The following is a 27,244-nucleotide window of genomic DNA, read 5'->3' on the forward strand; positions in this document are numbered from 1 at the left end:
TTATTTCTCTGGGCAAACACGCGCTTCAGCATGCCTGGTATTCTATGAAGTAGAGTTGTTTATATGGTAACAGCAAAAATATGGCCAATGTGGGTTGTATGATCGAGGCAGGAATTGTGTTGTCATGCATGCTTCTTTTGTGAAACAGGTAGCTTTGGTGCTTCGACGGCTACGAGAGCTACAGGTTACTGAAATGACTACAAAACAAGAAAACAAGCGTCCCAGTCCTCGGAAAGTGCCGTCAGATCCTCTGCTGCCTCTAGATGAAGAGGCTGTGGATATGGATTATGGGGAGATGGCAGTAGATGGAGAGCAAGAAGAAGTGGCTGGGGATATGGAGATCTCCTTTCATCTTGATTCAAGTCACAAGACCAGTAGCAGAGTCAACTCTGCTACAAAGCTAGACGATGGGGGACTGAGAAAAAGCAAATCAGGGAAACAGCACGAAAGAGACGGCTTCCGGAAGGCCAAGCAAAAGCTGGGCTTCTCCGCTTCAGAACCAGAACGGATGTTTGTTGAACTGTCCAACAGCAGCTGGTCAGAAATGTCCCCGTGGGTGATTGGCACTAACTATACACTTTACCCTTTGACCCCCGCCATAGAGCAGAGGCTAATTCTTCAATACCTGACTCCCTTAGGGGAGTACCAAGAGGTGAGCATATGAAGGTGGGAGGACTGTGCGTGAATTCTCCTGACAAAACTATTGGTGGTATTCCGGGGAAAAGTTTTGAGGACTACTTGTTGATATTTCCTGGTGTGGTTAAGATCCTTTCCTGAGCTGTTGTTGATTTTTCAAGTTGATGAGGTCATTAATTTAAATACTACCTAGCAGGTAATACTCAAAGCTGAACTTAGCAGGTGTGTGGTCTGGTAATTAGAGCATGGCACTGGGAGTTTTATTCCTGGCTTCTGTTAACTTGTAGCGATTGTTTACATGATACAGGATAAGTCGCTTTGTTTGAAATGCATACCTTTTTTTCTGATTACTCTGGGGAAGTTAATAGACTCTAGCATTAAAAATCTGAGGAAACAGTGGGCTTTTGAAATTCTTTCTGAAATGGCTTGTATAACCTCTGCAGTATTTCTCATTAGAAATGGCAGTGCCTGTGCTGTGTAGATGCTTTTGAGAGCTGTTGTTACTTGGACAAAATAGTTGGGCCATGTCAGATTTACCAGAGTGTTTCCTTTTCCCATTTTTTTAAATCATAAGCCTCAATTCAGCGTAAGTCTGCAGACCACCTTTATCTCCGTTTAACCATTTTTAGGTGGTTTAACTTAATTTGAGATGCAACAAAGCAATGCGGTTTGGTTTGCTGTATACGTTGTGTGTGTGCACGTGTGCCGTGCTTCTGTGAGAACCAAAGAACCCGTTATCCCCCTGATAGCTTGCATGCTGACTGGATCACTTCATGCGCCAGCGGTAATAGGATGTAAAAATAGGAATTAATACCATAAAGCTGTTGCACAAAGAATTATGCAAAGGGTTTTGGTTTGTTGCCCTGCTCTCCTGTTTTTTCTGTTCAGTTGTTGGGTAGTTGTCTTTGCACAGATGGAAGGTGGAACCTATCGCCAGGGTGGTATCTGTGTGGACTTGCCATAGCCGCACTTGAAGGAGTGTCTTAAGATTTCCGTGTGGCAGCTGTCATGCACCTTGCTGCAGTCAGCAGATGTATTACAAGAGGTCTGTTAACCTTTATTGCTTCCTATGGATGGAGCTGGTTACCACTGACCTCTCATAACAGGTATCTGCCAGTAGGGGAAAACTGGGGGTTTGAGAGAGTTAAAAAAACAAAAACAAAACAGACCTTGAATTTCCCATGAAACATTCAGCTAGCATCTCGATGTTACTTTTCCCAGCTACTACCCATCTTTATGCAACTGGGATCAAGGGAGCTGATGATGTACTACATTGACTTGAAGCGAACCAATGATGTGCTGCTCACTTTTGAAGCCCTTAAGGTAAATTACATTCATAGCGCAAAAAAAAAGCGTGCTGTCAACACTGGAAAAGCATTGAGTATGTCTGTTGCATGCATGAAAGACAAATGCTCGCCTCCTTTAGGCCTGTGTATATCGTGGGGATCCCTGGGGTTGGAATTGGCTTTGACTCAACTGCATTGGGTATTTGTTTTTATAACTCGAGTGTTTGGTTTTTTTAAAGGGGGAGGGATGTTAGTAAAAAGATCTTGTTTGTGGGGGAAGCACCGTTAATTTCCTCTGCCATTTGTGTAACTGAAGATGGTAAAAATTCCCTTTTCGATCGAATGCTTGTGTTACTGCTGCCCTTAGATGGCATTCCTGAGTTGTTACGCTGCCTGTCCTCACAAGGGACGTTTGTCAGGGGTAAGAAGCATAAGCATCTTATTCCCGGAAGCTCCAGCATGACATCTCTGAGCTTAATGTTTGAAATACAGATTGCTCGCACAAGATTATTGTAGGTTATTGCCCCAACATAAGAAAAAAATACAAAATAACCCTCTTCAATCCAAACCTGCAATGCAGCAGCACAAGTTAATGGTTTCTGTTTACTCAGATTTTACTGTTTTACTCTTTCACAGTAACTCCTCTGCCTCTGGTATCGCCTCCAGTGTCATCTTTCTCTACCTTTCATTGTCTCTTGTCTGCGAATTTATTTCCAAGCAGGAGTGTTCCTAAAAAAGGTGTAGGTTTCCTCAACTTGGGGTGCAGCTTACAATGGCTCTTATTTCCTCCTAAGGTGTTGATAATACAGAAAAGTAAAGTGTAGTAACCTTCAGTCAGCTGCAGACTTCGGTTTTAACAGTAGCCTTTAACTTTGATTTTGCAAAATTCTCCTTGCCAGCAGTATGGTATATACAAAGTGTGAATGCAGACTTGAATATTTCATAGTAAGATAATATTTCATAGTAATATTTCATAATAATTTCATAGTAAGATAAAAAGTGAGATCCTATAGAAAGAATAGGAAGACTCAGTGGCCCATTGTATAACTTCTGAGTTGATCTGCTTTTCTTGTATTTCTTTTGCAAGATGTGTAAAACTAAGTGATAACTGCCTTCTTTGCCTTATCTTTCTTTGTTTATTTCTTGATTATGTTATGAGTAAATAATTCTGAGGAGCATCTAGTAACATTCCTTATCTGTAACTGATAACGTGCCAAACATGACATGTGGACTTTAAGGTCAAATTTGTTTTTGTCCAAGAAGCTTTTCTGATTTTGTGTACTGAAGAGGGAACTCTTCAGACCAAAAAGAGGAGTCGTTGCTTTTGTAACTGCCAACTCAAGTTCACTGAATGAGTAGCAGTTCACAAAGTAAATAAAAGCTCTGTATTCCAAAAGGATTGTATTTTTTTTTATCTTTTAATCCCTATGTCTGCAGTATCATTCTCCTCTCTGCGCCTGCCATAACATTCATATAGCCACATAGTGAACTGAATAAGGAACAATACGGATTAGAGCTCAGTAGCTCACTTCCCCCACCTACCACCCTGCCAATTACTTTTTAGACCAGTTCAGCATTAATTTAGTTACTTCTTTAATGAATGATAATGCTGGTGCAAGGGAAGGGGCAGAAGTAGGGTGAGGAAGAAGGAAAAGGCTTGGACAGCATAGGTTTGTGATGGATTAGACTCCACTAGAAAGCAAGAACTATATTTAGTGACCAGAGTTCATACAAACCCATACCCCAAATTTGCAACAGATGATTAGTTGAGGAGAAAGGGTTATTTACTAGTTTCTGTTAGGTCTGCTGATGATCTCAGCACTGTGCAGCTTCTTCAATTCCTGTCTATAGAGTAGAAATTCATATCTTGGCTTCCTTTAAATTGCACCCTGACAAAAAAAAAAGTCAGTCTCTTCAGTCATTAGTCAAGCAAAACAACTGATTAAACTCATGACATTTGTAATAGGGGTACATAATTACTTTATAAACCATATAAAGAGAGTTATACATGGGCAAAATATTACATTCTGCAGTTATATATAATGGGAGGAGGGCATAAGCACACCATGCTTTGTCCACCTTGTTTTTTCTGCAGTCTGCTTTTCTACAGAGGGAATGTAGAATTAACGATGGTTTGAAAAATTCCATTCTAATCTGCTTTGATCTTTCTTTAGCATTTGGCATCATTGCTGCTGCACAACAAGTTTGCGACGGAGTTTGTTGCTCATGGAGGAGTCCAAAAGTTGCTGGAGATTCCTCGTCCTTCCATGGCAGCCACAGGAGTCTCCATGTGCTTATATTATTTGTCTTACAACCAAGATGCCATGGAAAGGGTAAGACATTCTTTTAATATAGCTGCAGTGATTTCAGTTGTTTTGATGGACTTGGTCTTCCTACCTGTGTTCAGACAGTGAATAAGTATCTTCTAGGCTAAAAAGCAAATTTGTGTAAAAGATTCTGGTATGTGCAGATGCAATAGAAAGTGCATAGGTAATTGTGTATTTGAGAGTGTTTTGTTGCAAGGACGTGAGTTTCCATTCCCAGGGAATATAACTGAAGACCTCTGTCTTGTTAGCGTTGTCTCAATACTTCCATTCACGCTTTTCACCCTGTTCTCTTTCCCTCCAAAAAAGGAAGAACTCCCCTTTCTCATTTGTCTTTCCCTTTCCACCTGTTCCAACAGGCTCCTATACTTGGATTGTTTTTCCATCCACAGTCCAAGTGTGGATAGTGTCAATGTGACATGGTGTCTCAGTCAGATTCCAGACAGTAGTGCGATTTCTTTGGTAGTGTTGGCATGCAGCAGAAGACTAATGCAGGTCTGGTCTGCATTATGCAGGGAATCAAGTTAAATGACATCTGTGGCCTGGGCTTATAAATGTTAAAACAGCTGATAATGAAGGCAAGTTCCTCACCTCATATTTTTACTTGGGGGAGAGAAAAAAAAAACATAAAAGGCTCTTCCTGTAAGTTCATTAGTGTTCTTCCAGCAAGGATCTTTTCAGACAGGTTGGTATGGCAGTCCTCCCTTAAGCTTCAGTTTTCCAGGTGCTTTAAATGGTGATTCTCTTTCCTTTTTTCATACTGGCAGCAACACTTTTGTGCTGAGCCAGGTCTAGGAATTGATCCAGTTTATTCTGTAGTTGCGGCCATGCTGGGGGGGTTGGGAGATGAACTTCCAGCTTGTAAGCATTAGTGCTGGCACATGGGAGGATCTTGCTCTAAGATTCATTCAAAGCAATTGCAAAGTTGTACCCTTAAGCCTCCTAAACCTACTTTAGGAGTGATGGCTTTTGATTCGCAGCCTTTCCTTAAGATTGTCTCTTTTTTTTTTCTAATTCAGTTGAAAGTGGAAGCAGTTGAAGTAGTAATTTCACGTTTCTGCATACTCTGAGTTACTGATGCTGTCTGAATGTTTTGATTTGACTGGCAGTGGTTGTTTAAGGGCCTACCTGTAGGGATTCTGCTGACATTTGTGTTCTGCAGACATGTATGAGTGAGCTCAAAAACCTCTCAGTAATCACAGTTGACAGGGCAGTCTATGGGCTTGTAGTGCATCTCCTTTATGAAGGCAGGAAAGGTGACATGGGTGTAATGTCCCCCCCATCTCTTTCTGCACGTGTCAGAAAGGTGGACCCTGGCCATATGACCTGTTTTGGTGTTTCTCATGAGAAAACTCTACGTTCTTTTTTTTTTTCTGGTTGCACTTGCCGTTTGCATGGTATTTCAAAAGCAAAGCCAGAAACCCTGGCAGGGTGCTGCATGGGGGTTCCTTCTGCTTGACATCCTCAGGCCGGGTCATAAGGCCATGTAGCTGTTTGTAGTGATGTTTGTAGTGATGCTACCACACGTTATCCCCAATATCTGCAGATACCTGGTAGAGCAGATGTGTGTCCGTTCCAGGCATTTGGATTTCAGGGGCATCCAGTTTCAGGTGGCAGTCCCTTGCCACTTGGTCTATGCCAAGCCTCAGTATGAGTGTGTCTAACACCAGCAGAGAGAAGACCAAACAGTCTGCTAACTGGGCATAAAAGCAGCTGGTGCCAGTACTTCAGCTCCCTCCACAATCGCTGTCGGCGCTGACTGTGCCAGGGAGTTCCATTTTCCTCATCGTTAGGAGCTAACAAATGTATGTGAAAGTGCAGCTCTGAGCACGTAGTCTGCACATCTCAGAGGCAGAGCTGGTCTCTTCCTCTTCTCAGACAACTTGTCTGCTTCCAGAGAAAGGAAAGGTTTAGACTTGCGTTTATGATCCCTGCTGTTCTTCTAGACTTTGATGCTACCAGAGTTTGCTCGAACTTCGACATGATGCTGTTAGATTTGAAGTATTTTTGTTTCTTCTCTAAAAACTTTTCTTCCTTCTCTGGCTCTAGTGAAGCATTCTGTTTGGATGCTTTGAAATGATATGCAGAGGGACTCTGAAATTACACTGTATGAAGACTGCTGTATTTACTGTTTAGGTCTGGGAACAGACCTACATTGCATCATCATGATCTTTACTAGTCTCACTGAGGCCTTCTTTCACTGGTCTGGAAATGGGGCTTTTGTTTCATGCCTCAGCTGTCAGTTACTTCCAGCTAGACTGGGGACATTTGTCCCCTGTTGCTTTGCCTCTCAAACTGTCATTTGTCTCAGACTAATTCTCTCCAACAATCTGTTTGAAGTCCTTCTCAATAATGTTTTTGTTTGTTTGTTTTTTCTTTATAGGTGTGCATGCACCCCCATAACGTGCTCTCAGATGTGGTGAACTACACCTTATGGCTAATGGAGTGCTCCCACGCCTCAGGCTGCTGCCATGCTACCATGTTCTTCTCCATTTGCTTTTCATTCCGTGCTGTCCTGGAGCTCTTTGACAGGCATGATGGACTTCGTCGTCTTGTTAACCTGGTAAGGCTAGTAGTGGTCTTATGTGCTGAACAGGGTTTTAGTTTCAGGTTTTGCACCCGCTACAGCTAATTAACTGCAGAGAGTTCTGTTTGTTTTGTTTGTTGTTTGTTTTAGTTTTTCCTTGTCAGTTCCCAAGAGGTGGGAGAGGTGGGGTGAGTTTTCCAAGTAACAGATGTGAGGATTCTTTTTATTGTTAATAACAAGATCACTGTCCAGAGGCTGACTGCCCTCTGAGAGCTTTTTGGTACAACTCCTGGGTTAAGCAGCGCTCACTCAAACAGCAGTGGCTTAGTGGTGATTCAGATCTTTCTCTGCCTTCCACATGTATGTGTGGTATTGTCATGCACCCTTTTGGATGCAGATACATCCAGCCTTGCTCCAGGAGAGATACAGCTGTATTTGTGCTGTGCTGTGGTACTCATGGTGCCTCATGAGCACAAATTATACTATTTCTGTACAAAAAGCGGTGCCTCTGCATGCTGTGTAGTCACGGTAGCCTGGGTTGGTATTAGCTCAGGGACCTCGCCACAAGCACGTTTTGTGTTGTGTAACACAATGCCTAATGGTGCCTCTAGATTTTTACTCATGTAACTGCTGGATTTCTTCATAGATGGCGAGGGAGGAGGAATGGTTCTTTTTAGACTTTATTATTATCCAAGCAAATAGCTGACTGAACAGAAGGGCTTTCATCAGCTCGCTGAGAGTGTGTTTGTGTATCTTTTGTGGCAAAGAGAGCTTGGGTTTGGTACAATTACAGCTGAGAATTGTAGGTGCTATTTTTCTGAAGTGTGGGCTGATGAACCTTTTTCTTCTTTCTCTTTCCACCCAACTTCTTTCTGAAGATAAGTACTCTTGAAATCTTAAACCTGGAAGACCAAGGAGCTCTGTTGAGTGATGATGAGATCTTTGCCAGTCGCCAGACTGGGAAACATACCTGCATGGCCTTGCGTCGGTACTTTGAGGCTCACCTTGCTATCAAGCTTGAACAGGTGAAGCAGTCACTCCAGCGCACTGAAGGTGGCATTCTGGTACATCCACAGCCCCCCTACAAGGTGAGCAGCATGTTGCAACCTTCTAGCGTGGACAAAATCTGTATAGAGAAGTGGATAATACTGAAAAACTTGGGAATTAATTTGGTAGTGACAAATAAAATGTCTTTTGGACACCATGGTCTTTTAGGAACGACCTGGGAGGTACTGGTGTTGTCTGTGACTTTGTTTTTCAATCTTTTCCCTGAAAAATTATTTATGTATTTTAAACTGAATTTTATGGCTGCTTGTTCTGACGGAGTACATTCATTTGTGGTTCCTGGTTTCAATCGCGATGGTTTTCCAGAAGAGCTGAGATGAGAAAACATGGTTTTTGGCTTCTGCGAAAATCACTTATATTTTCAGTAATTAAAAAAATGTGTTTAAGCTGTTGATGTTTTGATTAGAAGAGTATTTTCAAGTTGAAAGGCAAACTTGTTTGGAATTTACTTTTTTCTTCATTATCTCTTGTAGTCTGAACTTAGAAACTGTAAATGAGTGTTTTTTCAGCCTTTTTAATACTTTAGCATAAATTTCTTTTGAATTATGGTCTAGTAGCTTAAAAACAGATTAATAACAGAATTAGAAACAAAGTTAATTAATAACAGAATTAAAAATAGAATTTTAGGGTAACTTCTTAAATTGGTCTAAGCTTTCTAGGACTGCAGAGAAACTTAAAGGGTATTAAAGGGTATTGTTCTTAAGCTTATTGCATATTATCATGGCAATTGCTGTTTTTTTTGTATTTGGAGAATAAAACAAAGTAAATAATAAATCTGCAAGAAACAGTGATGGCTTCAGCTTAGGTGTGGATGCAGTTTTCAGTTAAATCCCAGCAGCGAAGGTTTTGATGTGCAAGTTTGTAACCCTTGTGATACCTTTCTAACGCTTCCAACTCCTTCCTTGGCAGGCCTGTTCCTATACTCATGAGCAGATTGTAGAGATGATGGAGTTCTTGATTGAGTATGGTCCAGCACAGCTCTACTGGGAGCCAGCAGAGGTTTTTCTCAAGTTGTCTTGCGTCCAGCTCATGCTTCAGCTCATTTCAATAGCATGCAACTGGAAGACATACTATGCAAGGTAAGCTGCTTGCTGTAGTATTTTATTTCTTTAGTGCAGTAAACTGTGATTTTTGGACAGGTCGGCCATTAACTTTCTAAACTTCCTTTTTTTCTTAAAGCATCTAAGGCAGGCACCTATTGGTAGTAGGGGCCTGCGCTTTGGTTACACAGCGCTTATGAAAGTTAACACTGGAGACAGCAGGACTAAAATCTTGCGGTGGAGGGCGGGTGAGAATTCTGAAGAACCAAAATGGCTCAGGCCTTTGATTTCTGACAATTCAGCATCATAGTAGAGCTTAGTCACAATTCTGTGCTACTTTTCTTTGTTATTTGTTTACCTTTTTATTAGAGACTAGAAAAGCTTTTAAGAGGGTGAAATCAAGCTGTATTTTCCTTATGGAGAATCAGGGGAATGTCTATTTGGATGTAGTAAATTTAGCTGACTTTGAGAGGATGTTGTCTATCACCTTTGTTCATTCATTGGTACTTGAAATTTACTGATTAGGTACAACTGTGCAAAGGAGTTGTGAATACATGAGCCAATATTTGAGAGAGGGGAAAAAAGTCTGAAGGTGAACTCAAGCAAAGCACAGTAATGATAGATGATTACAGATGATAACACCACCGGCTCTTAAACACAGCGTGTTTGTAGAGAGGCTTACCTTGAGATACTACTTCTCAGTTTCTCCTGTCCTAGCCACAGACGTGCTCTGGGGGCACCGTGATATTGTGCTGTTTCTGTGGCACATCCTTCCCCACCCCAATCCAAACCCAACAATTTGCAGCATCCTTACCCTTACAAAAGAAAGGGAACTGCACCAGGCTCTGATAAGTAAGGATACCATTAGGATCCTGTCCCCAGTATAGAGAGAGAATGGGTGCAAAATTCCAGCCTCTGCTTATCCTGATCAGCATCCGCTCCCAGGAGTGAAAGCGTAGTCCTCTCTAGAGACACTCTCGCTGGTGAGTCACGGTCTGCTATGGCTAGTTGTCATCAGCTTATTCTTGTCACCAGGGCTCCCTCCTCCTTATTTCTGCTGCATACAGGAGCTCCTTGCCTAGCTTAACTTGAAAGCCTTAGAAATCTGTTTTGCTTGTGCGTTCCCCGCCTCCGTCTCTCTCTCAGGTTGCATTCTCCTGGGTAGTTTCTCTTCTCCTGTTTCTTATTTTCTGCATCTGTTTCCTAATTGCTGTCTGGGTTAACTCCTGCCTCTCCTTACAAACCTTGCCCCCCTTTTCTTGCATTGTTCTGCTCTTCCACCTCATGTGCAACAGTTCTCTTCATTTTCCACACACCTCTCTCTCTCTTAATCTGGCGCCTAAGTTGATGCCTTTTTCCCTGTCACGATTGTCTGTTTTACTGCTAAAGTTTCCCTTTGTTTCAGAAAAAACTTCCTTTCTACTTGATTGGCAACAAACTGTTTTAGAGAGGAATGTTTTCTGACTGAGATACAGAGTTAGTTTCTCAATCTAACCTTAATTTAGAATGCTTTTGTGGGTAAGTGTTAGGAATCTTATTCCTGTAAATTCAAAATGACAGTGCTTTTAGGAGCCTGTGGGCAGGGTGGGATGCATGGTGGCAAACTGCAGGAGACAGTGTGCATAGTTACAGTATGTGAGCACTGCCTTCTGTGAGGACCAGCCCTTTAAGAGAGGAACACCCTAACATCAGAAGGCATTATCAAAAACATGAGATGTGACCAGTTTTGTTTGTTGGACTGGGGTAGAACGAATACTGTTTTATGCTGTTGAAACAACTCTCGTTATACCTCTAAGAAGTTCTTTTGTTACTGACTTTCAGGAATGACACTGTACGCTATGCTTTGGATGTACTAGCCATCCTGACGGTGGTTCCTAAAATCCAGCTGCAGCTGGCAGAACCTGTGGATGTGTTAGATGAGGCTGGATCTACTGTTTCCACCGTGGGTAAGCTGAATATGGTCCTGATGACTTACTCTTATCAGTTGGCCTCTGCTATGTGTTTTCTTCAGCTGTTGCTCATCTACAGTGAGACAAGGGTTAAAATAATTCATGTATTCAGAGCTATCGTTAGGGATGCAAATAAATGGGAGAGCAGACTGTGGTTAGAATTGTCATGATTAGCACTGTGGTTGGATTACAAATTTGAAGGCACGGTCTTTGACTCACGCTTGTATTCAAGAGCTCATTAAATACAGATGCAAGAAAATTTGCTTTTGTAATGGGACTATAAGGTTCCCTCAGCTTCCTAGAAATATAGGACTCCTGAGGATATTGCATTTGGGAATAATGTGAGAAGAACAATTACTGCTATATATTTGTTTGAGTTATGCTCTAATTGGCTACCTTCAGATTCAGTACATGAATGAATGAGATGAGATTTTTTTTGGACAAAATAGCTGCTTTTTTTTTTTTTTGAGAGTGGGTTTGAGCTTCTGAAGTAGACATGAAACCTTAATTTCATTTGGAACTCTGTCTGGAGGGGAAAAAAGATACCAAGTTTCATTTTTCCTTGACTCATTTAGGAAGCAGTGATGCAATTTCCTCCCTCCCCCCCCCCTTCATAACAAGGTTATGAAGGTTTCATCCCCTCCATTTCCACTTTGATATTTATACAAGAGAGTTGCTTCCTGTGATCAGAAGTTAGAGGCATGCCTCTGCATCATCTCTGTGCCAGGTATCTTAAAGATTGCAATCCTGGGTCATGCCTGATCTCTGAAAGATTGGCTGCCTACTCACTGATGAGGTGGAGGAGCATCAGTGTAGAAAAATATTTTGTCAGGGAGGCAGAGGAATGTGTCTTAGGCTAGTTAGAAGAAATGAACTTCAAAAATTCCCGTAACGAAGAGGAATTACGTATTTCTCCCAGTTATCTGGAAGGCTCCCTTACTTGTCTGATTAAACTCTGTGAGATGCACTTGGAGTATTAAAGAAATTATTTCTTTCCCTCACTAGGTATTAGTATCATCCTTGGAGTTGCCGAGGGTGAATTTTTCATCCACGATGCCGAGATTCAGAAATCAGCCCTTCAGATCATCATCAATTGTGTATGTGGCCCAGACAACCGGATCTCCAGTATTGGCAAATTCATCTCCGGAACTCCTCGGCGAAAGCTTCCTCAGGCCCCCAAGAGCAGTGAGCACACATTAGCTAAGATGTGGAATGTGGTACAGTCCAACAATGGCATCAAAGTGCTGCTGTCATTGCTGTCTATAAAGATGCCGATCACAGACGCAGATCAGATCCGAGCGTTAGCCTGCAAAGCCTTGGTGGGGCTCTCACGCAGCAGTACTGTCCGGCAGATTATCAGCAAGCTCCCCCTCTTCAGCAGCTGTCAAATTCAGCAGCTGATGAAAGAGCCGGTGCTTCAGGACAAGCGCAGCGAGCATGTGAAGTTCTGCAAATATGCTGCTGAGCTGATAGAGCGTGTCTCGGGGAAGCCCTTGCTGATTGGCACAGATGTCTCCCTGGCTCGGTTGCAGAAAGCGGATGTGGTGGCCCAGTCAAGGATCACGTTTCCTGAGAAGGAGCTGCTGCTCCTGATTCGGAACCATCTCATCTCTAAGGGCCTAGGAGAAACTGCATCTGTCCTTACTAAAGAGGCTGACCTACCCATGACTGCAGCATCTCATTCATCTGCCTTCACCCCTGTTGCGGCTGCTGCCTCTCCTGTGGCCCTGCCTCGCACTCCTCGCATAGCTAATGGCATCTCAGCCCGGTTGAGTAGCCACACTTCTGTAGGTTCCCCTGCCACCTCCGTCCATGCTCAGGCAAGGCCGTCTGCATCCCAAGGTCCACTTGCCCTTCCAGGCCCTTCTTATGCCAGCAACTCTCCTCTGATTGGCAGGATTAGCTTTGTCAGGGAGAGACCATCTCCCTGCAACGGCAGAAAAATCAGAGTGTTGCGACAAAAATCGGACCATGGCGCCTACAGCCAGAGCCCAGCTATCAAAAAGCAGCTGGACAGACACCTTCCTTCCCCACCCACGCTGGACAGTATAATCACAGAGTACCTTAGGGAGCAGCATGCCCGCTGCAAGAACCCTGTTGCCACCTGTCCCCCTTTCTCTCTCTTTACTCCCCACCAGTGTCCTGAGCCAAAACAGAGGCGCCAAGCGCCAACTAACTTTACCTCACGGCTGACCCGCAGGGCAGCCTTTCCGAAGTACGGAGGGGTGGATGGTGGCTGCTTTGATAGACACCTTATATTTAGCAGGTAAGGAAGAAAAACGTTTCTTGCTCCCTCTCAGGGTGTGCCCTGTGCCAAAAAGCCTTGACTGGATTCAGGCTACGGTGTCCCACAGTGGAGTCTCCTTGGACAGACAAGTGTTTTAATTCAACAGTGGCAATTGGGGAGCTTTGAAAAGCAATTCCAGAAGTTGTTCTGTTTCTCATGTTCTTAGTACTGACCCTTAGCACATAAAGTACGCTCTATTTTCAGTGTCACGTTAATTCATTGGCAGCATTGGCTAATGAAGCTCATACTTCTGTTCTCCTCTGGAAGGTAAGTATGTAATGCCAGCTTTAAAAGAGAGCGTAGCATAGCCTTGAGGTTGGTTTGCTGACAGATCCAGGCCTACCGACAGATGGAGGACAGCGGAATACATATTTTTCATCGTGCAGCTTAATTTTCAGCACAGCAAGTTGCTAGCCTTTTTATGTGGCCTTTCTTTGCTGAGGTTAAATTGGAAGATGATACTAAGTTTACAAAAAATAATTTTCCAGATGACAGCATTTTCAGGTTTTCCATCAATCCAGCTTTGAAGATGGACTCCAAGTGCTTCAACTTAATGATGTGCTGTAATAGAAGTACCTAATCATGCAAGACAAACCCTGAAATGTTGTAGACACTGCTGTCACATAATCACTTGAGCAGTAGCCTTATAATTGATACTTGGCTTGTCTGAGATGAAAGCTACAACTTTTTACCTATGTGATCTTTAAGGACTGGTTTTAATGTTGTCACACAGTAGTTCAGTTTTGCTTTCCTGCTCTCTTTTGGGTGACCCTTTTTTTTCTACCTTCTCTAGGTTCCGTCCAATTTCTGTGTTCCGGGAAGCAAATGAGGATGAGAGTGGCTTTACCTGTTGCGCGTTTTCTGCACGGGAACGATTCTTAATGTTGGGTACTTGCACAGGGCAGTTGAAACTCTACAATGTATTTAGTGGACAGGAAGAGGCTAGTTACAACTGCCATAACTCTGCTATCACGCACCTTGAGCCATCCAGGGTAAGTAATCAAAGACCTGTGCTGAGTTTTAGAAGTTCTCGTAGACTAAAGGCTGGTATATTTTGGGTCTGTCTGGCTATGTAGATCTAAAGTGCACCTACTGGCTGGCCTCTAATGCCTGTCGTGAAAGTACTTGTAGCAGTTACATACTGCCTTTCTGAGTTCTGTGTAGTTTTTTCTTCCCAAAATGATAGAGAAGATGCAGGGGCCGTGTGTTTTCATAAATAATGAATGTGTGTGTCTGTAAGTGGTAAAATGCTTAAAGTGACTACATTTAAGAGAGATGTGAGATATAATACTAGAGTTTATATAACAATTCTTTGTTGGAGAAAAGTCTTGTGGGAGATGATTCTAGGAAGAAACCAGAAAGTAACCCATTTACAAGCAGAATAAACTCTACTCACAGTGCATCAAAGTTCAGGCAGGGGTTATCCTGCTTTTATCTGCTATTAACATCATAGATTGTTCCATTGTTACGTTTTTATTCATCTGTGTAGCATAAAGAGCCCTTGGCATAACATCAAATACTGAGACATCCTCATAGAAGTAGTTTATCAAGCAGAAGACCTGCAGTAGTTCCTAAATTAATTTTGTAAGCCTAAATTTAAGTGTACGGGTAAAATAACCTCTGTCTTCCCTGGCATTTTTTCCTTCCTCCTCCTCCACTCCCATCTGGAAATACAGGATGGATCTTTATTGCTGACATCTGCTACATGGAGCCAACCTCTGTCTGCGTTGTGGGGAATGAAGTCTGTCTTTGATATGAAGTAGGTGTACTCTGATCTGTGGGGGTATATTGCAGTTAGAAGAAACATTCAACATATGCAGAATTCCTAAGAACAAACTCTGAAAGAAAGGACAGCACAGCTCCCACAATGTCTGTGATGAAAAAATAAAATATGCTCCTTTTCTTGTTTAGTATCTTCCCTGTTTCATTGAGTACAGACACCGTAGCAAAATTTTACCTACCAAAAGTGCTATTTGATGCAAGATAGATGAGTAAAATCACTGTTGTTCCTGAAGAGAAATATGTTTGTAGTTTTATTCTCATGTTAGTAAACTACCTTGACAATCTTTTTGTAGATAGTTACAGAATTTTATAATACGTTGATTTGCATGCTGAAATTTTTAGACCTGGATATCCCAAAGGAAGCTGTGTCAAATTGAGTTCAGCATTTACAAATGTTTTTTTCATCAAAAGTGGGCAGGAGGTTCTTCCCTTTTAAAAAAGCTTTGTTTGTCATTTATCTTGGTTATAAGCAACAGTTTTGTTGTGACCTGTGTAGGTCAGCTAGAGAGTGTTCTCCATGATAAAGTTTAACATGCCATTCCACGTACATGTGTTCGAATGTTCATGTAGCCATTTATAGGTCACTCCTACGAGTAGTGTTATGTTTATGGCAGACCCTGTTGCGGTAGTAATTTGGTTACAAGTCTAATAACTTGCTTCTTGTGGTTTTTAACTGGTCTATTGTAAAGGCTGTGTGTCTGAGATAGATACTTCCCTACAAATGCCAGTGGAGCATGGTGGCACGCCATGGTCAATGGTGAAGGGAAGTCTTTTCTAGACTTCAGTTTTCGGCATTGTCGGAACCTCTGCTGAAGGTGCTGTTTAGTTCACACAAGCGGCTTGAATCTGCAGTTCCTTGACTTCCTTACTGACTCTATCTACAGGCATTCCTTCCCTGATGACCACTACGTGGAGTTCAGCAAGCACTCTCAGGATAGGGTCATTGGCACAAAAGGAGACATCGCCCATGTAAGTTCCATTAAAAGTCATGGCTGTGAAACTGTGACAAGAATATAATTATTCACAGAATGTTTACTAACGGATCAGGGTGCTATGATGCACAGAGTGTAACGGGTGAGCAAAGAGGCTTTAGAGAAAAAGCTTTGGAAGTATCAAATAACACTTCTCCGTGTGTTTAAGGGTATAAACTTGACCATTCCAAATCATCTGTAGCACAAAAAATGTGCAGTGCATTGCTTCTCTGGTTCTACTGGGCAACAGAAATCTGCTTTCTCTTCATTTAAGAGAAGTTATGCCAGACTCTTTTTTTTTCACCCTAAAGTTGACTCCTTTGCCTGATTTTTCATTAATAGTAATAAAAATAAATAAATAAAAATCTAGCAGTAGCTCAATCAACAGCCGTGGAAAATGGTATACTAAGTGTCCTTATTCTTCTCTTTCCCCCAGTAATCTACAGCTTACTTATGGGTGTTGCAAGTTTAATTTTACCAATCTAATTTCATAGAATACTGCAGTATTTTGTATGAATACCTGCAAATTTGACAGACGCAGGCTTCAGAGTGTTTCTGCTCCTCAGTGCTAATTTGCATTCATTAGAGGCACTGTCTTTTGAAAAAGTATTTGCATAAAAATACTGTCATGAAACATAAAATCATAAATAATTTGAATAAGTTATTTATTGCTCTTGATTTTTGGATGTATTTTGGATTTAAGCAAACCATGCATTCCTGCCCAGTTTTTTTAATTTTATCTGGAAGTCAGATCCGTTTGTGCATTGTGTTTGTCTGATAAGCAGATTGCTTTCCAATATTGAAGAATTTTTTTTTCTTCTCTGAGTTTGAAAGAGGGCTGGGCTCTTCAGGGTGTTACAGATCAAATGTATCTGAGATGGTCATAAACCCTTTGTACTTGGTAAAGCCTTTTTTATTTTCCAAGTCTTCTTTAAAGCTTTTTACAGTTTACTGGGGCAAAGCATAGAAAGTTGTCCTTCAGTGTAAATACCAGAAATTTTAACTCCTTTTCTGTAGATATGGCTATGACCCCTTCTCCCCCCCTCCCCTCCCCCCCCAGTCCCTTGTACTTTGGGGTTTTGATATTTTTATAATACCATCCGCTCTGAAAGCAGTTGAATTTCTGAAACAGGCTCTGGCTAAGCGGTACCTTTTGTCTGCAGCTTTCTGCCCCACTTTTTGTAATGGGGTTAATTTCTTTGGAACTAATCCTGATCGTGTTAAATATATTGGCAAGCCTGCAGTAAGTTAAGTACTGGCCAAATCATGTTGTGAGACTTGGTACCAGTTGTGAAGAACTATTAGAGTAGCAGAGGAAGTGTTACCTTCATAATGCTCTTGCTTGAAATGATAAAGCAAAATGGGGCTGGGGGGATTCTGGAAACAATCTATAATATGGGATGTTCTTAGGCACAGGTGCATTACAAATTGTGACTAATCTTTCTTTTTCTTTTTAATCTAAAAGATCTATGATATTCAGACTGGCAACAAGCTATTGACTCTGTTTAACCCAGATCTTGCCAACAACTACAAGAAGAACTGTGCCACGTTTAACCCCACAGATGACCTTGTCCTAAATGATGGTGTCCTCTGGGATGTCAGATCAGCACAAGCCATCCACAAGTTTGATAAATTCAACATGACCATCAGTGGTGTTTTCCATCCCAATGGGCTAGAGGTCATAGTCAACACAGAAATTGTATCCTTTGGCCACAGTGGTAACGTGCTGAGAGGTCAAGAATTTGCATTGAAAACCAAATAGCTGTTTGAAGTTGTATAAATGGTCTGCTGTGTTACAAATTATGAACAGTAACAATAGCTTTTGTCTTTGAATGGAGTAAGTGGGAACTGTCAGACAACTGGCTAATTTAAATCTAGACTGCCTCTGCCTCTGATTTTGGCCTAGTGGAAATACTTGAGAGATTTTTTTTTTCCTAATGCACATAGTGGTCTCTCTGCTCTCTTCCACTCCCTTACCAAGATCTACCATGAAGCTACTGCAGTAACATCTGATAAGTGGGAATTACATTTTGAGTAACAGCTCTTTGGGTTTGAATATGTTGAAGAGATCATGGTGGTAGAATCTGACACTGTCATATTTGCAAGAGGGTGGGAATGATGTTTCTTGAAAGCAATTAATCAGTTGTTCAGCACTGTGTTGAAACAAACTTTCAATAGTCTGTTGCTCCTTACCCTGGATTTCTTCAGTGGGACCTCCGAACTTTCCACTTGTTACACACGGTACCTGCTCTGGATCAGTGTCGTGTGGTCTTCAACTACACTGGTACAGTTATGTATGGAGGTAAGATTTCTCAGTCTTAATTGCTCTTCTTGGACATGTCTGGGTGGTGATAAGTAGGTATTTGTTCAGTGAAATTGGAAGCTTCAAAATCTGTCTAGCTGCAGGCCTTTCTGGCATATGTGAACTGGATTTCCACCCCCTCCTCTCCAGAAGTTTATGCTATATGTATTGCTGACAAAGGCAATTTTCTCTAACATGAGCGATATCAAAACTCATTTGTGAGATTAAAAATCAATCTTTTGAGAAAGAAAATGTGTATAACAGTAGGCCTGATGATGCTTGAGAAAGTAATTTTATCCTCAATGTTTAAGCTTCAGTGATCACCACTAGTAATAAAGGCAGCTCTAGAACAGTAGATATTAAATAGGTCTTGCCAAGCTATTAAATATGAAGAAAATTCATGTCAAGAGTTTGATTTGATCTTAAGTTCACTAAAGGTAATGACAAGTGGAAGGTGGGTTGGTAGAATAATCTTTCCTTGTATCAGCTATGTTGCAGGCAGATGATGAAGATGACCTTTTGGAGGAGAGAATGAGAAGTCCCTTTGGCTCTTCTTTCAGGACATTCAATGCGACCGATTATAAACCTATAGGTAAGAGTAAAAGAGGAGCAAATAGCCTGGTCTGGAGGTTTGAAGTTTTATTGAAAGTTCTTAGTAACACTTATTTCTTCCTCCTCTCTGCATATGTGACAAAACAATTTTTGCTATGGTATGTTCTGATCAAAACATGAATGTTGGGTTTAATGCTGAAATAGGTTCAAGTATCATCTGTTCACTGTGTGAACTTTGTTACTTGCTACCATTCAGCAGTTCTGGCTTTATCTTCCCTTCTTTTTTCCAGGCAGGATGTAATCTGAGGTAGTAGGTCATTTGGTCAAGATGTCATTGCTTGTAATTTCAGGAAGGACCTTTTTTTTATTTTCATCTTATTTTTCTTTTCCTTCCAGTGTTTCCCCATGCTGGTAGTCCAAAACGTCAGTTTGGCCTTGAGCTTGCAGAGCTTCTGCAGCTATGCTAATGACTGCTATAGACATAAATGTGGCTTTTGCTGTTGAAAGGAGGTACAGCTCGTAACTCAGTCCTCTGGTTGCCACCTGTCTTGGAAGATTATCTGTTATTTACTGTGTGTAGGGAAGTCAGTACATCTATTACCAAGGGAGGAGGCACTGTGGAGACCAGATTAAGAAATTACCTTTTTTTTTTTTTGTCTTCAACACTTCTGTTCTTTATTACAGGTTGAGTTGTTACAAAAGTCCATTTCACTCAGATAGTTATCTGCTTTTAGATATATATGATTAGATCTTGTCTTCTAGCAAGCATTAAGTAATATGCAATTAACCACTGAGTTCATTTTATGATGTTTTCCAGCTACCATAGATGTAAAGCGGAATATCTTTGATTTGTGCACAGACAGCAAAGACTGCTATCTGGCTGTCATTGAGGTAAAGGAGCTAACTGTGATCTGTGTGCTATGCTTTTTTCCTTCTTTTTAAAACCTTTTTAAAACCTTTGGAACTGATGATTCTGGAATTCCTACTGTTAAATTTGCATAATAAGTGGTCGTGCTGTTTTGATGGTGTTAAAGGTGCTGTTCAATTCATTTGTCCGTCCACAGTTTACGCTTAAAAGCTATCTTTTTCTGCCTCTGATTCCTTGAACTTCCAAACATGTACACTTTTCTTCTTCAAACGCTTCCCACTTTAAAATCACTGTGCAGTGGCTTTGCTACTCAGAAACACAGAAATGCGTTTTTTTGCTATTTATATGAATAATTTCCTATTAAAATTTGCACTACATCAAATACATGGAAAATGCTGTCTACCTTGGACTTCCCATGGAGCTTTTCTGTGGATCTCTTTCTATTCCTTTCTCACTTACTTTCCTAGCAAAATCCCAGAAGTCTAAGAACTTGAAGCAGAAATTACTAAGTGAAACTTTTTGTTTGTTGAGGGGGGAGGAGAAGTCACATTCAACTAATGGATCCAGTCCTTTGCTCTTTAATATGTTGTCAGTACTCAGTTTCCTGAACTGGCTATATACATGTGGCCAACGGGGTCATCAGACTGCTGTCTTCTGTGACTTTTTGTTTGGCAGTTTTTAGTCTTCTTTCAAGGCATACGGTTCAGTGATATGGTAGGGAGGCACATATGAAAAGAAGTGTTGTGCAGTTAGGTGAGGACTAACCCACAGTGTGTTCAGGATCCAATAAGGGTTTTATTAAGTCTATGTGTAAGAGCACAACTCATGGATGACAGAAGCAGAAAGTAGATATTTGCAACACTCCTTAGCTAGTCCTTGAAAATGAAAAGACTGTCTTTTAGTGCTAATTGTATAGCTGCTAGTAAATGGGAGGGAAGGATTTCAGTCATGTTTCTGTAGTTGAAATCAGATATAGCATTGAATATGCATGCAAAACTGAATGCCTGGGACTAACTGTGTGGGCATTTCCCCTTCAGAATCAAGGGAGCATGGATACCATGAACATGGATACAGTTTGCAGACTGTATGAAGTGGGCAGGCAGCGTTTGGCAGAAGACGAAGAGGATGAAGAAGAAGATCAGGTGAGAAGCATGGCATTAACCCGCTTGCTTAAGAATAGCTGTTATGCAAATATGTGAGGCCACAGGTGTTCAGTTATGACCCATAAGCTACAAATGCCTCATTTGGTCTCATCTATTGTGAAGCAGATCACTTTACTTTCAGTTTAAACTAAGACTATCAGTATTGGACCTGTGTGTACAGTAACTTTGTGCACTGCAAACTGATGTGGTAACTTATAGTGTATTAATTTCCAGAAGTGTTTTAATCTTGATCAGAAACTTTGCTGTTTGTTCTTTTTGTTTTTAAAATATTCTGACACGCAGTACTGACAATAATGTTTGAGGTTTTCCTTTTTTCAGTTTAAGTATGCCCAAGTCTTGTAGTTGGGCCTAACATCTCACCAGTTTCCAGGTGAGACACAGCATGTGACCAATGCAATGAAACTGCACAGTTTTTCTACACAGCAGAATGTCTTAGAAATTCTGAAGAAAGCAGTAGGTTTCCATTGGGATGTGATGGTTTTCCTTCTCAGATCAGCCATATGAACTCTGACAACCTGACAAAAGAGCTAAGAACTGCACTAAGTGCTCCTCAGGGTGCAGTTGGTGGAATACAGAACAGCACAGAATACTTATTACAATACAATGAGAATTAAGGACAAATTTGTAGCTTTTTGGGGATCAGGTGTTTTTTGAACAGGCAAAGGCTTTATGCTTCAATTTCTCAAAGATTTATAATCCATTATTCTCTGCTCTTTGGTGTCTGCATTCTAGTAAATTGCCAAGGCAGTTGACTCTGGGGCAGATGTTCTGCAGCGGAGTGGGGAATTGTGGCATGCAAGGGGTTTCCTGCATTTGGGGCAGCTGAGGGAAGCAGTGGAACTCAGTGGATGGGGGAAAGGAAGGCTGTAGATGTGGTCTACCTAGACTTCGGTAAGGCTGTTGACATCATTTCACACAGCGTTCTCCTGGAGAAGCTGGCTGCTCAAGGTTTGGATGGGTTTGCGCTTTGTTGGGATAAAAACTGGCTGGGTGGCCAGATCCAAAGAGTTGTGGTGAATGGAGCTAAACGTAGTTGGAGGCCAGTCGCTAGTGGGCACCCCCAGGGCTCAGTACCGGGGCCGGTTCTCTTCAACATCTTCATCAATGTTCTGGACGAGGGGATTGAGTGCTCCCTCGGTAAGTTCACAGACGACACCAAGTTAGGTGCGTGTATTGATCTGCTCGAGGGTAAGAGGGCTCTGCAGAGGGATCTGGATAGGCTGGACCGATGTGCTGAGGTCAACTGTATGAAGTTCAACAAGGCCAAGTGCCAGGTCCTGCACCTGGGGCACAACAACCCCAAGTAGCACTACAGGCCGGGAACAGAGTGGCTGAAAAGCTGCCCGGAGGAAAGGGCCCTGGAGGTAGTGGTCGATAGCCTGCTGAATATGAGCCAGCAGTATGCTCAGGTGGCCAAGAAGGCCAACAGCATCCCGGCTTGTATCAGAAATAGCATGGCCAGCAGGACCAGGGAGGTGATTGTCCCTCTGTACTCGGCTCTGGTGAGGCCGCATCTTGAGTACTGTGTTCAGTTTTGGGCCCCTCGCTACAAGAAGGACATCGAGGTGCTGGAGCGCGTCCAGAGATGGACAATGAAGCTGGTGAGGGATCTGGAGAACGAGTCCTGTGAGGAGCAGCTGGGGGAACTAGGGTTGTTTCGCTTGGAGCAAAGAAGGCTCAGGGGAGACCTTATTGTGCCCTACAATTGCCTTAAAGGACAAAAAAATTCCTCACTGAAAGGGTTGTGAAGTATTGGAACAGGCTGCTCAGGGAAGTGGTTGAGTCATCATCCATGGAGGTCTTCAAGAAATGTGTAGATGCGGAGTTTAGTGACATGGTTTAATGATGGGCTTGGCAGTGCTAGGTGAAAGGTTGGACCAGATGATCTTAGAGGTCTTTTCCAACCTGAATGATTCTGTGATTCTATATATTTGTATTTCCCATGAGAAAGCTGACTTTGCCTTTTCTCCAACGAATGCCAGAAGGTAATATTTTGGTATTTTTCACAATGCGTGGAAAGATGGATTTCTGATAACCCTTTTTGTCTTTTTGCTATGTTAAAACTTTCACTTTATAGTTCAGAACACTGGATAGTAGATCCATGGAAAATAATTTTCTTTGCAGGTAGCTGTTCCTGTTACAATTTCACTATAATTCTTAAGATAAAACAGTAGTTTGGTTTTATATACGTGGTTTTCCCTCCTGTCCTCTGTGCAAGGATGCAATTGAAATCTTGGAATCATCAGTCACTGTTTCTGTCCCTAGACTGGTTGGATTCAGTTCAGGAACTTTTAGGTTGGGTGAAGAGTAGGATTCCTTGTGAAACAGTGAAGGGTGTTGGGGGGGGGAATAACTGTTCTTTCCAAAGTGTTTCTACTTTTCAGCCATCCAGTGCTCGCCTCAGATAGGCGTTAGTTTCCATTTTTGTCTCTGCTTCCACTGTTTTTCTCTTATGTTCAGTTTCAGTGAGCATATGCACATTTTCTTTATAAAAATCCTTGTAGTAGAAATTGATGTTGAATTGTACAATGATTAACTAGCAGCTATTGAGACACCGGGTTGTGATATCACTGGTAGGTGTTGACTGAAGTGGAGATGTGTATTTGTGGCAGAGGACACAGTCTGAATGCTGCTGGTTCCAGGCTGTAACACAAGGTACCAAGCAAAGATCTATCGATCAGGTAGATCAAAGATCTATCTATCATCCATCAAATGTGACTGGGGAGGCTTCCTACAAAAAGAGGTGGCCACAGACGTAATTTAAGCATGCCAAAAGCTTTTCAGTAAAGCTTATGGAGTATTGAAGCAAAGCTGCCTCTGGGATCAGTTGGCAAGCTAAGAGTAACTAGCGGACCGCACATAATTGCTGCTTTTTATGGTCTTCGTTTCTGAAGTGTATGGATGTTTCGTAGACAGGAGCTGTCTTCTAGGAATGGTTGCAATCTAGTTTCTTTAATAAGAGTTCTGACTTTAATATTACATTTATGAATCCAAATTCCATTCAGTCTATATTTAGCAACGTAAACTGAAAACCTTGCACTCTGTCATGTAGCTGTTCATTGCTGTTCCTCCAGATTTGTTCTAGTCCATCTGATACAGGCTTACCAAATACATCTTTTGTCTCCGTAGAGACGTCCTGCATTGAGCTAGAATGAGTAGAAAACTTCCAGAATTAAGACAGTATCTCTCTGGGTCCCTTGCTTGTTAAGGTCAACCAGGGTAATTTGTTTCCTGATGAAAAAGACCTTTATCTGTATACATACACTCACACAGATGTAGGTGTAATGTACTTTCCTGATCAATTTCTGCGACTTAGGCTTTGAAAAATTGGAATAAACTTTCAAACTTGTTGGGACTTGTCACAGATATTATAAAACACCTGGCTAAAAGATGCTTTCTGAGCTTTTTCATTAAAATGGTGGAGGGGAAATTCATTTGAATCAACATTAATTATGGTACCTCTCTGGTCAAGATTTTCAGAGTAGATATTGATCTATTTGGCCCCTGTATCCTAACACTTTATGCAGGTATATTTTTGTGTATGATCTACGTGTGTTCATAAGTACATTTTTTTGCCTGTACAGAAGCAGTAAGTGTGCAAGTAGAAGCAGGCTTGCTTGGGCAAGCCCTGTTTAGAAGTCACATGATACAGAAGAAAGCCACTTTAAAAATTGGGTTTGAGGAAAGTTAGCCATAAGAACTGTGGAGAAGAATATCTGCCTGACATTTTGACAAGGGTCAGGTAATAGGTCTGTAATATAGGTCTGTGACAATTTTTTGAAAAGCAAAAGCTGAGTCCTTAAAAATAGGCTGGATATTTATAGGCCACACATCCCTGCTGCCTTTCAATTCATTCTCCTACTTCAGTTAAGAAATAAAACAACTATATTACTCCCCCTTTCTCAAGTTAACCTTGTAAAATCAACTGATCTGTTACATAAATTACCCACTAATTAAATGATCAGGCTGATTTGGCTGGCTTGTGTATGGTACTGTTGTGCTAAATCCTTTTGCTTTTGTTTGAAATACTTGAGAAGAACAGCACTGTTGCTGGGCTCTTCCTTTGCTGTTACACCAGCCTTTCATACTAGATCTCTAGAAAGCTGCATGTCGAGTTGTGGCCAGTAATCCACTATTGTCAGGATTTGTTAATCAAAACAAATGCTGAATGGATACTGATGCTCTGTGGTCCATACCTACTGCAGTAACTGAGGGAAAGTGAAGAGGTGACATGCTTAGCAAGAGGTGATAGGTAAGCTTTTTTTGGCTGGATATTATACACGGCAGAAAGATTAGTATTTTATAGCAGCGAACTTTAATTTCAGCTTTTTATGCATTATTTCACTGTTGGCTGAGTATCTAAAGGGGTCCGACAGTGATTGATGGTCTCACTTGCAGGTATTTGCATGTTCAGCTGTGGGGAAATAGGCTGAGTTCCCCATTATTCAGGCTGCAGTGAGACCCTCCTCCTCATGCATTTGCCCCTATTCTGATTGACTCTGGGAGACCTCACAAAAACAAGATGGGTATTCGAGCTACTTATACCAATACCGGGCCATCTTTTGGTTGTTAGTTTGCTTAATTCTTCAGTTCCCTTTCTTGGCTGATTGGTCTGTCTGGTGTAGTTAGGCAGACCAAGAATTGATGCAAAGAAAAGTGAACGTACTGATCTGACCCAGAAGTGGTGCGTGGCAGTTGCTGTGGGCAAGAAAAGGAGACCTCAGAAATATTAAACAATCAGAAAAGCTAACAAAAGTGAACTGGACTGGCTGACCACAGAGTGGAGGCAAAACTGGGAAAATGAAGTCTGGATAACAATCATCTTCTGAGTTAGTTAAAGGATTTTTAGTGTCTGTATTTTTACCTCTTTTAGTTTTTCTTTTTCGTATTAGTTGTTTAAGACCTCTTTTTTTTTCTCTGTAGTACATGATATGGATGATGTTACACCTGTGAGGCTCAAGTATTCGCAGTTATTCTTGTGTTTAGATAGATTTATGGCTTCAGCAGCAGATTGCGATTGCCACACTTAGCTGTCCCTGTCCTATAAAGTATGTTCTGCTTCTTTTGCCAGAACTGAAGAACTTAATAATCCTGCACTGCTTCTGGGCTATCTAAATGGTGATGGTAGGTGTGTAATTCATCTTTTTACATTGGTTTGGAAAATTCTGGGTGATATGAAATGAAAGCTTTGGAGTTAAGGCAGTAAGTACTCACAAGAGAATTGTCATTCTAACATATGCTTTAGCCAGGATGGAGAATGGTTTTCTTTGTGTGTTCTTTGTGATCCCAGTTTTGACTTTTATTTTTGGAATCTACCTGCCTATCTGCCTGCAACAGCAATTCCACTGGATTTTTATTGCTGTCGTTTTGATACGGGCATGTTTTCATGCAGGTATTTGCTGGGAAGGGCATGGGTCACTTTAATCCATTTGGCAGCTTGTGCCAAATCACCGCCTTGATTTGATGGTTCTCAGCAACTGCTGAATGGTGACTTGCATATTCCTCAAAGCAGACGGTGACTCTGGAGAGAGATTTATTATCATCAGATGCATATGGTCATGTTACAATGAAAACATTTCATTGGCAAAACAAAGTATTGGTCAAAGAGTCCCAGCTGAACAGGCCAATCCAACAGAGGCCCAGTTACTTCGAAGGTTTTGTGCATCTGTGTCATGGATACTTTTTCATTCGTAACAGGTGAGTAATTATTGTTAGACAGGCTAAACTCACTTACACAGACTAAGAGAATAACTGGGTTTTATTTCTTCACTCCATTTTTTGCCTCTGACATGCTGTGTGCCACATCCTGTATTAAATCTGCACATACTTAACTTCTGCATAGAAGCCTGTGGTGAGATTCCTTGCTTGTTATATATGGCAACTTCTGTACGTTCCCAGGCTTCTGTGTTTTCAGTACTTTGACCTCCATAAATGGCTGTGAAGAAATTCTGATGCTGGAGTAGCCAAGAAGCTAAAAGTAGGTGCAGCCTTTTAATGCGAAGGAGAGGTGTACTTAGAATGAATTTAATGGAATGGTAATAGGAAGTGAGTTAGGGCTTGCTAGCCGAGGGGAGGGAGGGGGGACTAGGTAGTTCAGAAGGTAAAATTCCTTGAATACTTGACCCCCTAGAAGGACCGTTGGCTATATTTTAAGCTTTTTCTACTGCACATTGTTCAGGGAGTGTTAAGAAGTAGGTAGGGGAGGAAACTGGATAGAGGACCCTGAAGTGATTGAAAAACAGGCATTGTCACTCCTGAGAGTTGCATAGCAAAGTATCAGAAAGTACTAATGTGCTACATGGTGGTTTGGAAACAGAGAATGATTGTCAGAAGATGTGACAAGGGGATCATCTGTGGAGAAAGATAAATTATAAGAAGAGGAGGAGATTTATTCCTCTGGAGTGAAAAATACTCTTCAGTGAATTTGTATTGGAACAACAATTCTATGTTCTTTTTATGAAGGCAAAGCCCCTTCCTGTGCTGGAAAAGAGA

At 41.6% G+C, this 27,244-nt stretch overlaps 1 protein-coding gene across 1 annotated transcript in view; it reads left to right on the forward strand.

Moving 5' to 3' along the window:
- DCAF1 (DDB1 and CUL4 associated factor 1) overlaps window positions 1–27,244 on the forward strand; it is a 53,406-nt gene that overhangs the window by 13,799 nt on the left and 12,363 nt on the right. The window contains exons 7-22 of the mRNA XM_035547070.2: window positions 149–652; window positions 1,858–1,959; window positions 4,097–4,255; window positions 6,630–6,809; window positions 7,652–7,861; window positions 8,748–8,917; window positions 10,700–10,824; window positions 11,833–13,093; window positions 13,908–14,106; window positions 14,791–14,873; window positions 15,781–15,865; window positions 17,333–17,566; window positions 18,076–18,169; window positions 18,657–18,761; window positions 19,539–19,612; window positions 20,627–20,731. Coding sequence (XP_035402963.1) covers window positions 149–652; window positions 1,858–1,959; window positions 4,097–4,255; window positions 6,630–6,809; window positions 7,652–7,861; window positions 8,748–8,917; window positions 10,700–10,824; window positions 11,833–13,093; window positions 13,908–14,106; window positions 14,791–14,873; window positions 15,781–15,865; window positions 17,333–17,566; window positions 18,076–18,169; window positions 18,657–18,761; window positions 19,539–19,612; window positions 20,627–20,731 — 3,690 coding nt within the window. The remainder of the gene's footprint in view (window positions 1–148; window positions 653–1,857; window positions 1,960–4,096; window positions 4,256–6,629; window positions 6,810–7,651; window positions 7,862–8,747; window positions 8,918–10,699; window positions 10,825–11,832; window positions 13,094–13,907; window positions 14,107–14,790; window positions 14,874–15,780; window positions 15,866–17,332; window positions 17,567–18,075; window positions 18,170–18,656; window positions 18,762–19,538; window positions 19,613–20,626; window positions 20,732–27,244) is intronic.

Source organism: Cygnus atratus, chromosome 10 (genome assembly GCF_013377495.2).
Source record: "Cygnus atratus isolate AKBS03 ecotype Queensland, Australia chromosome 10, CAtr_DNAZoo_HiC_assembly, whole genome shotgun sequence".
Classification (NCBI taxonomy): domain Eukaryota; kingdom Metazoa; phylum Chordata; class Aves; order Anseriformes; family Anatidae; genus Cygnus; species Cygnus atratus.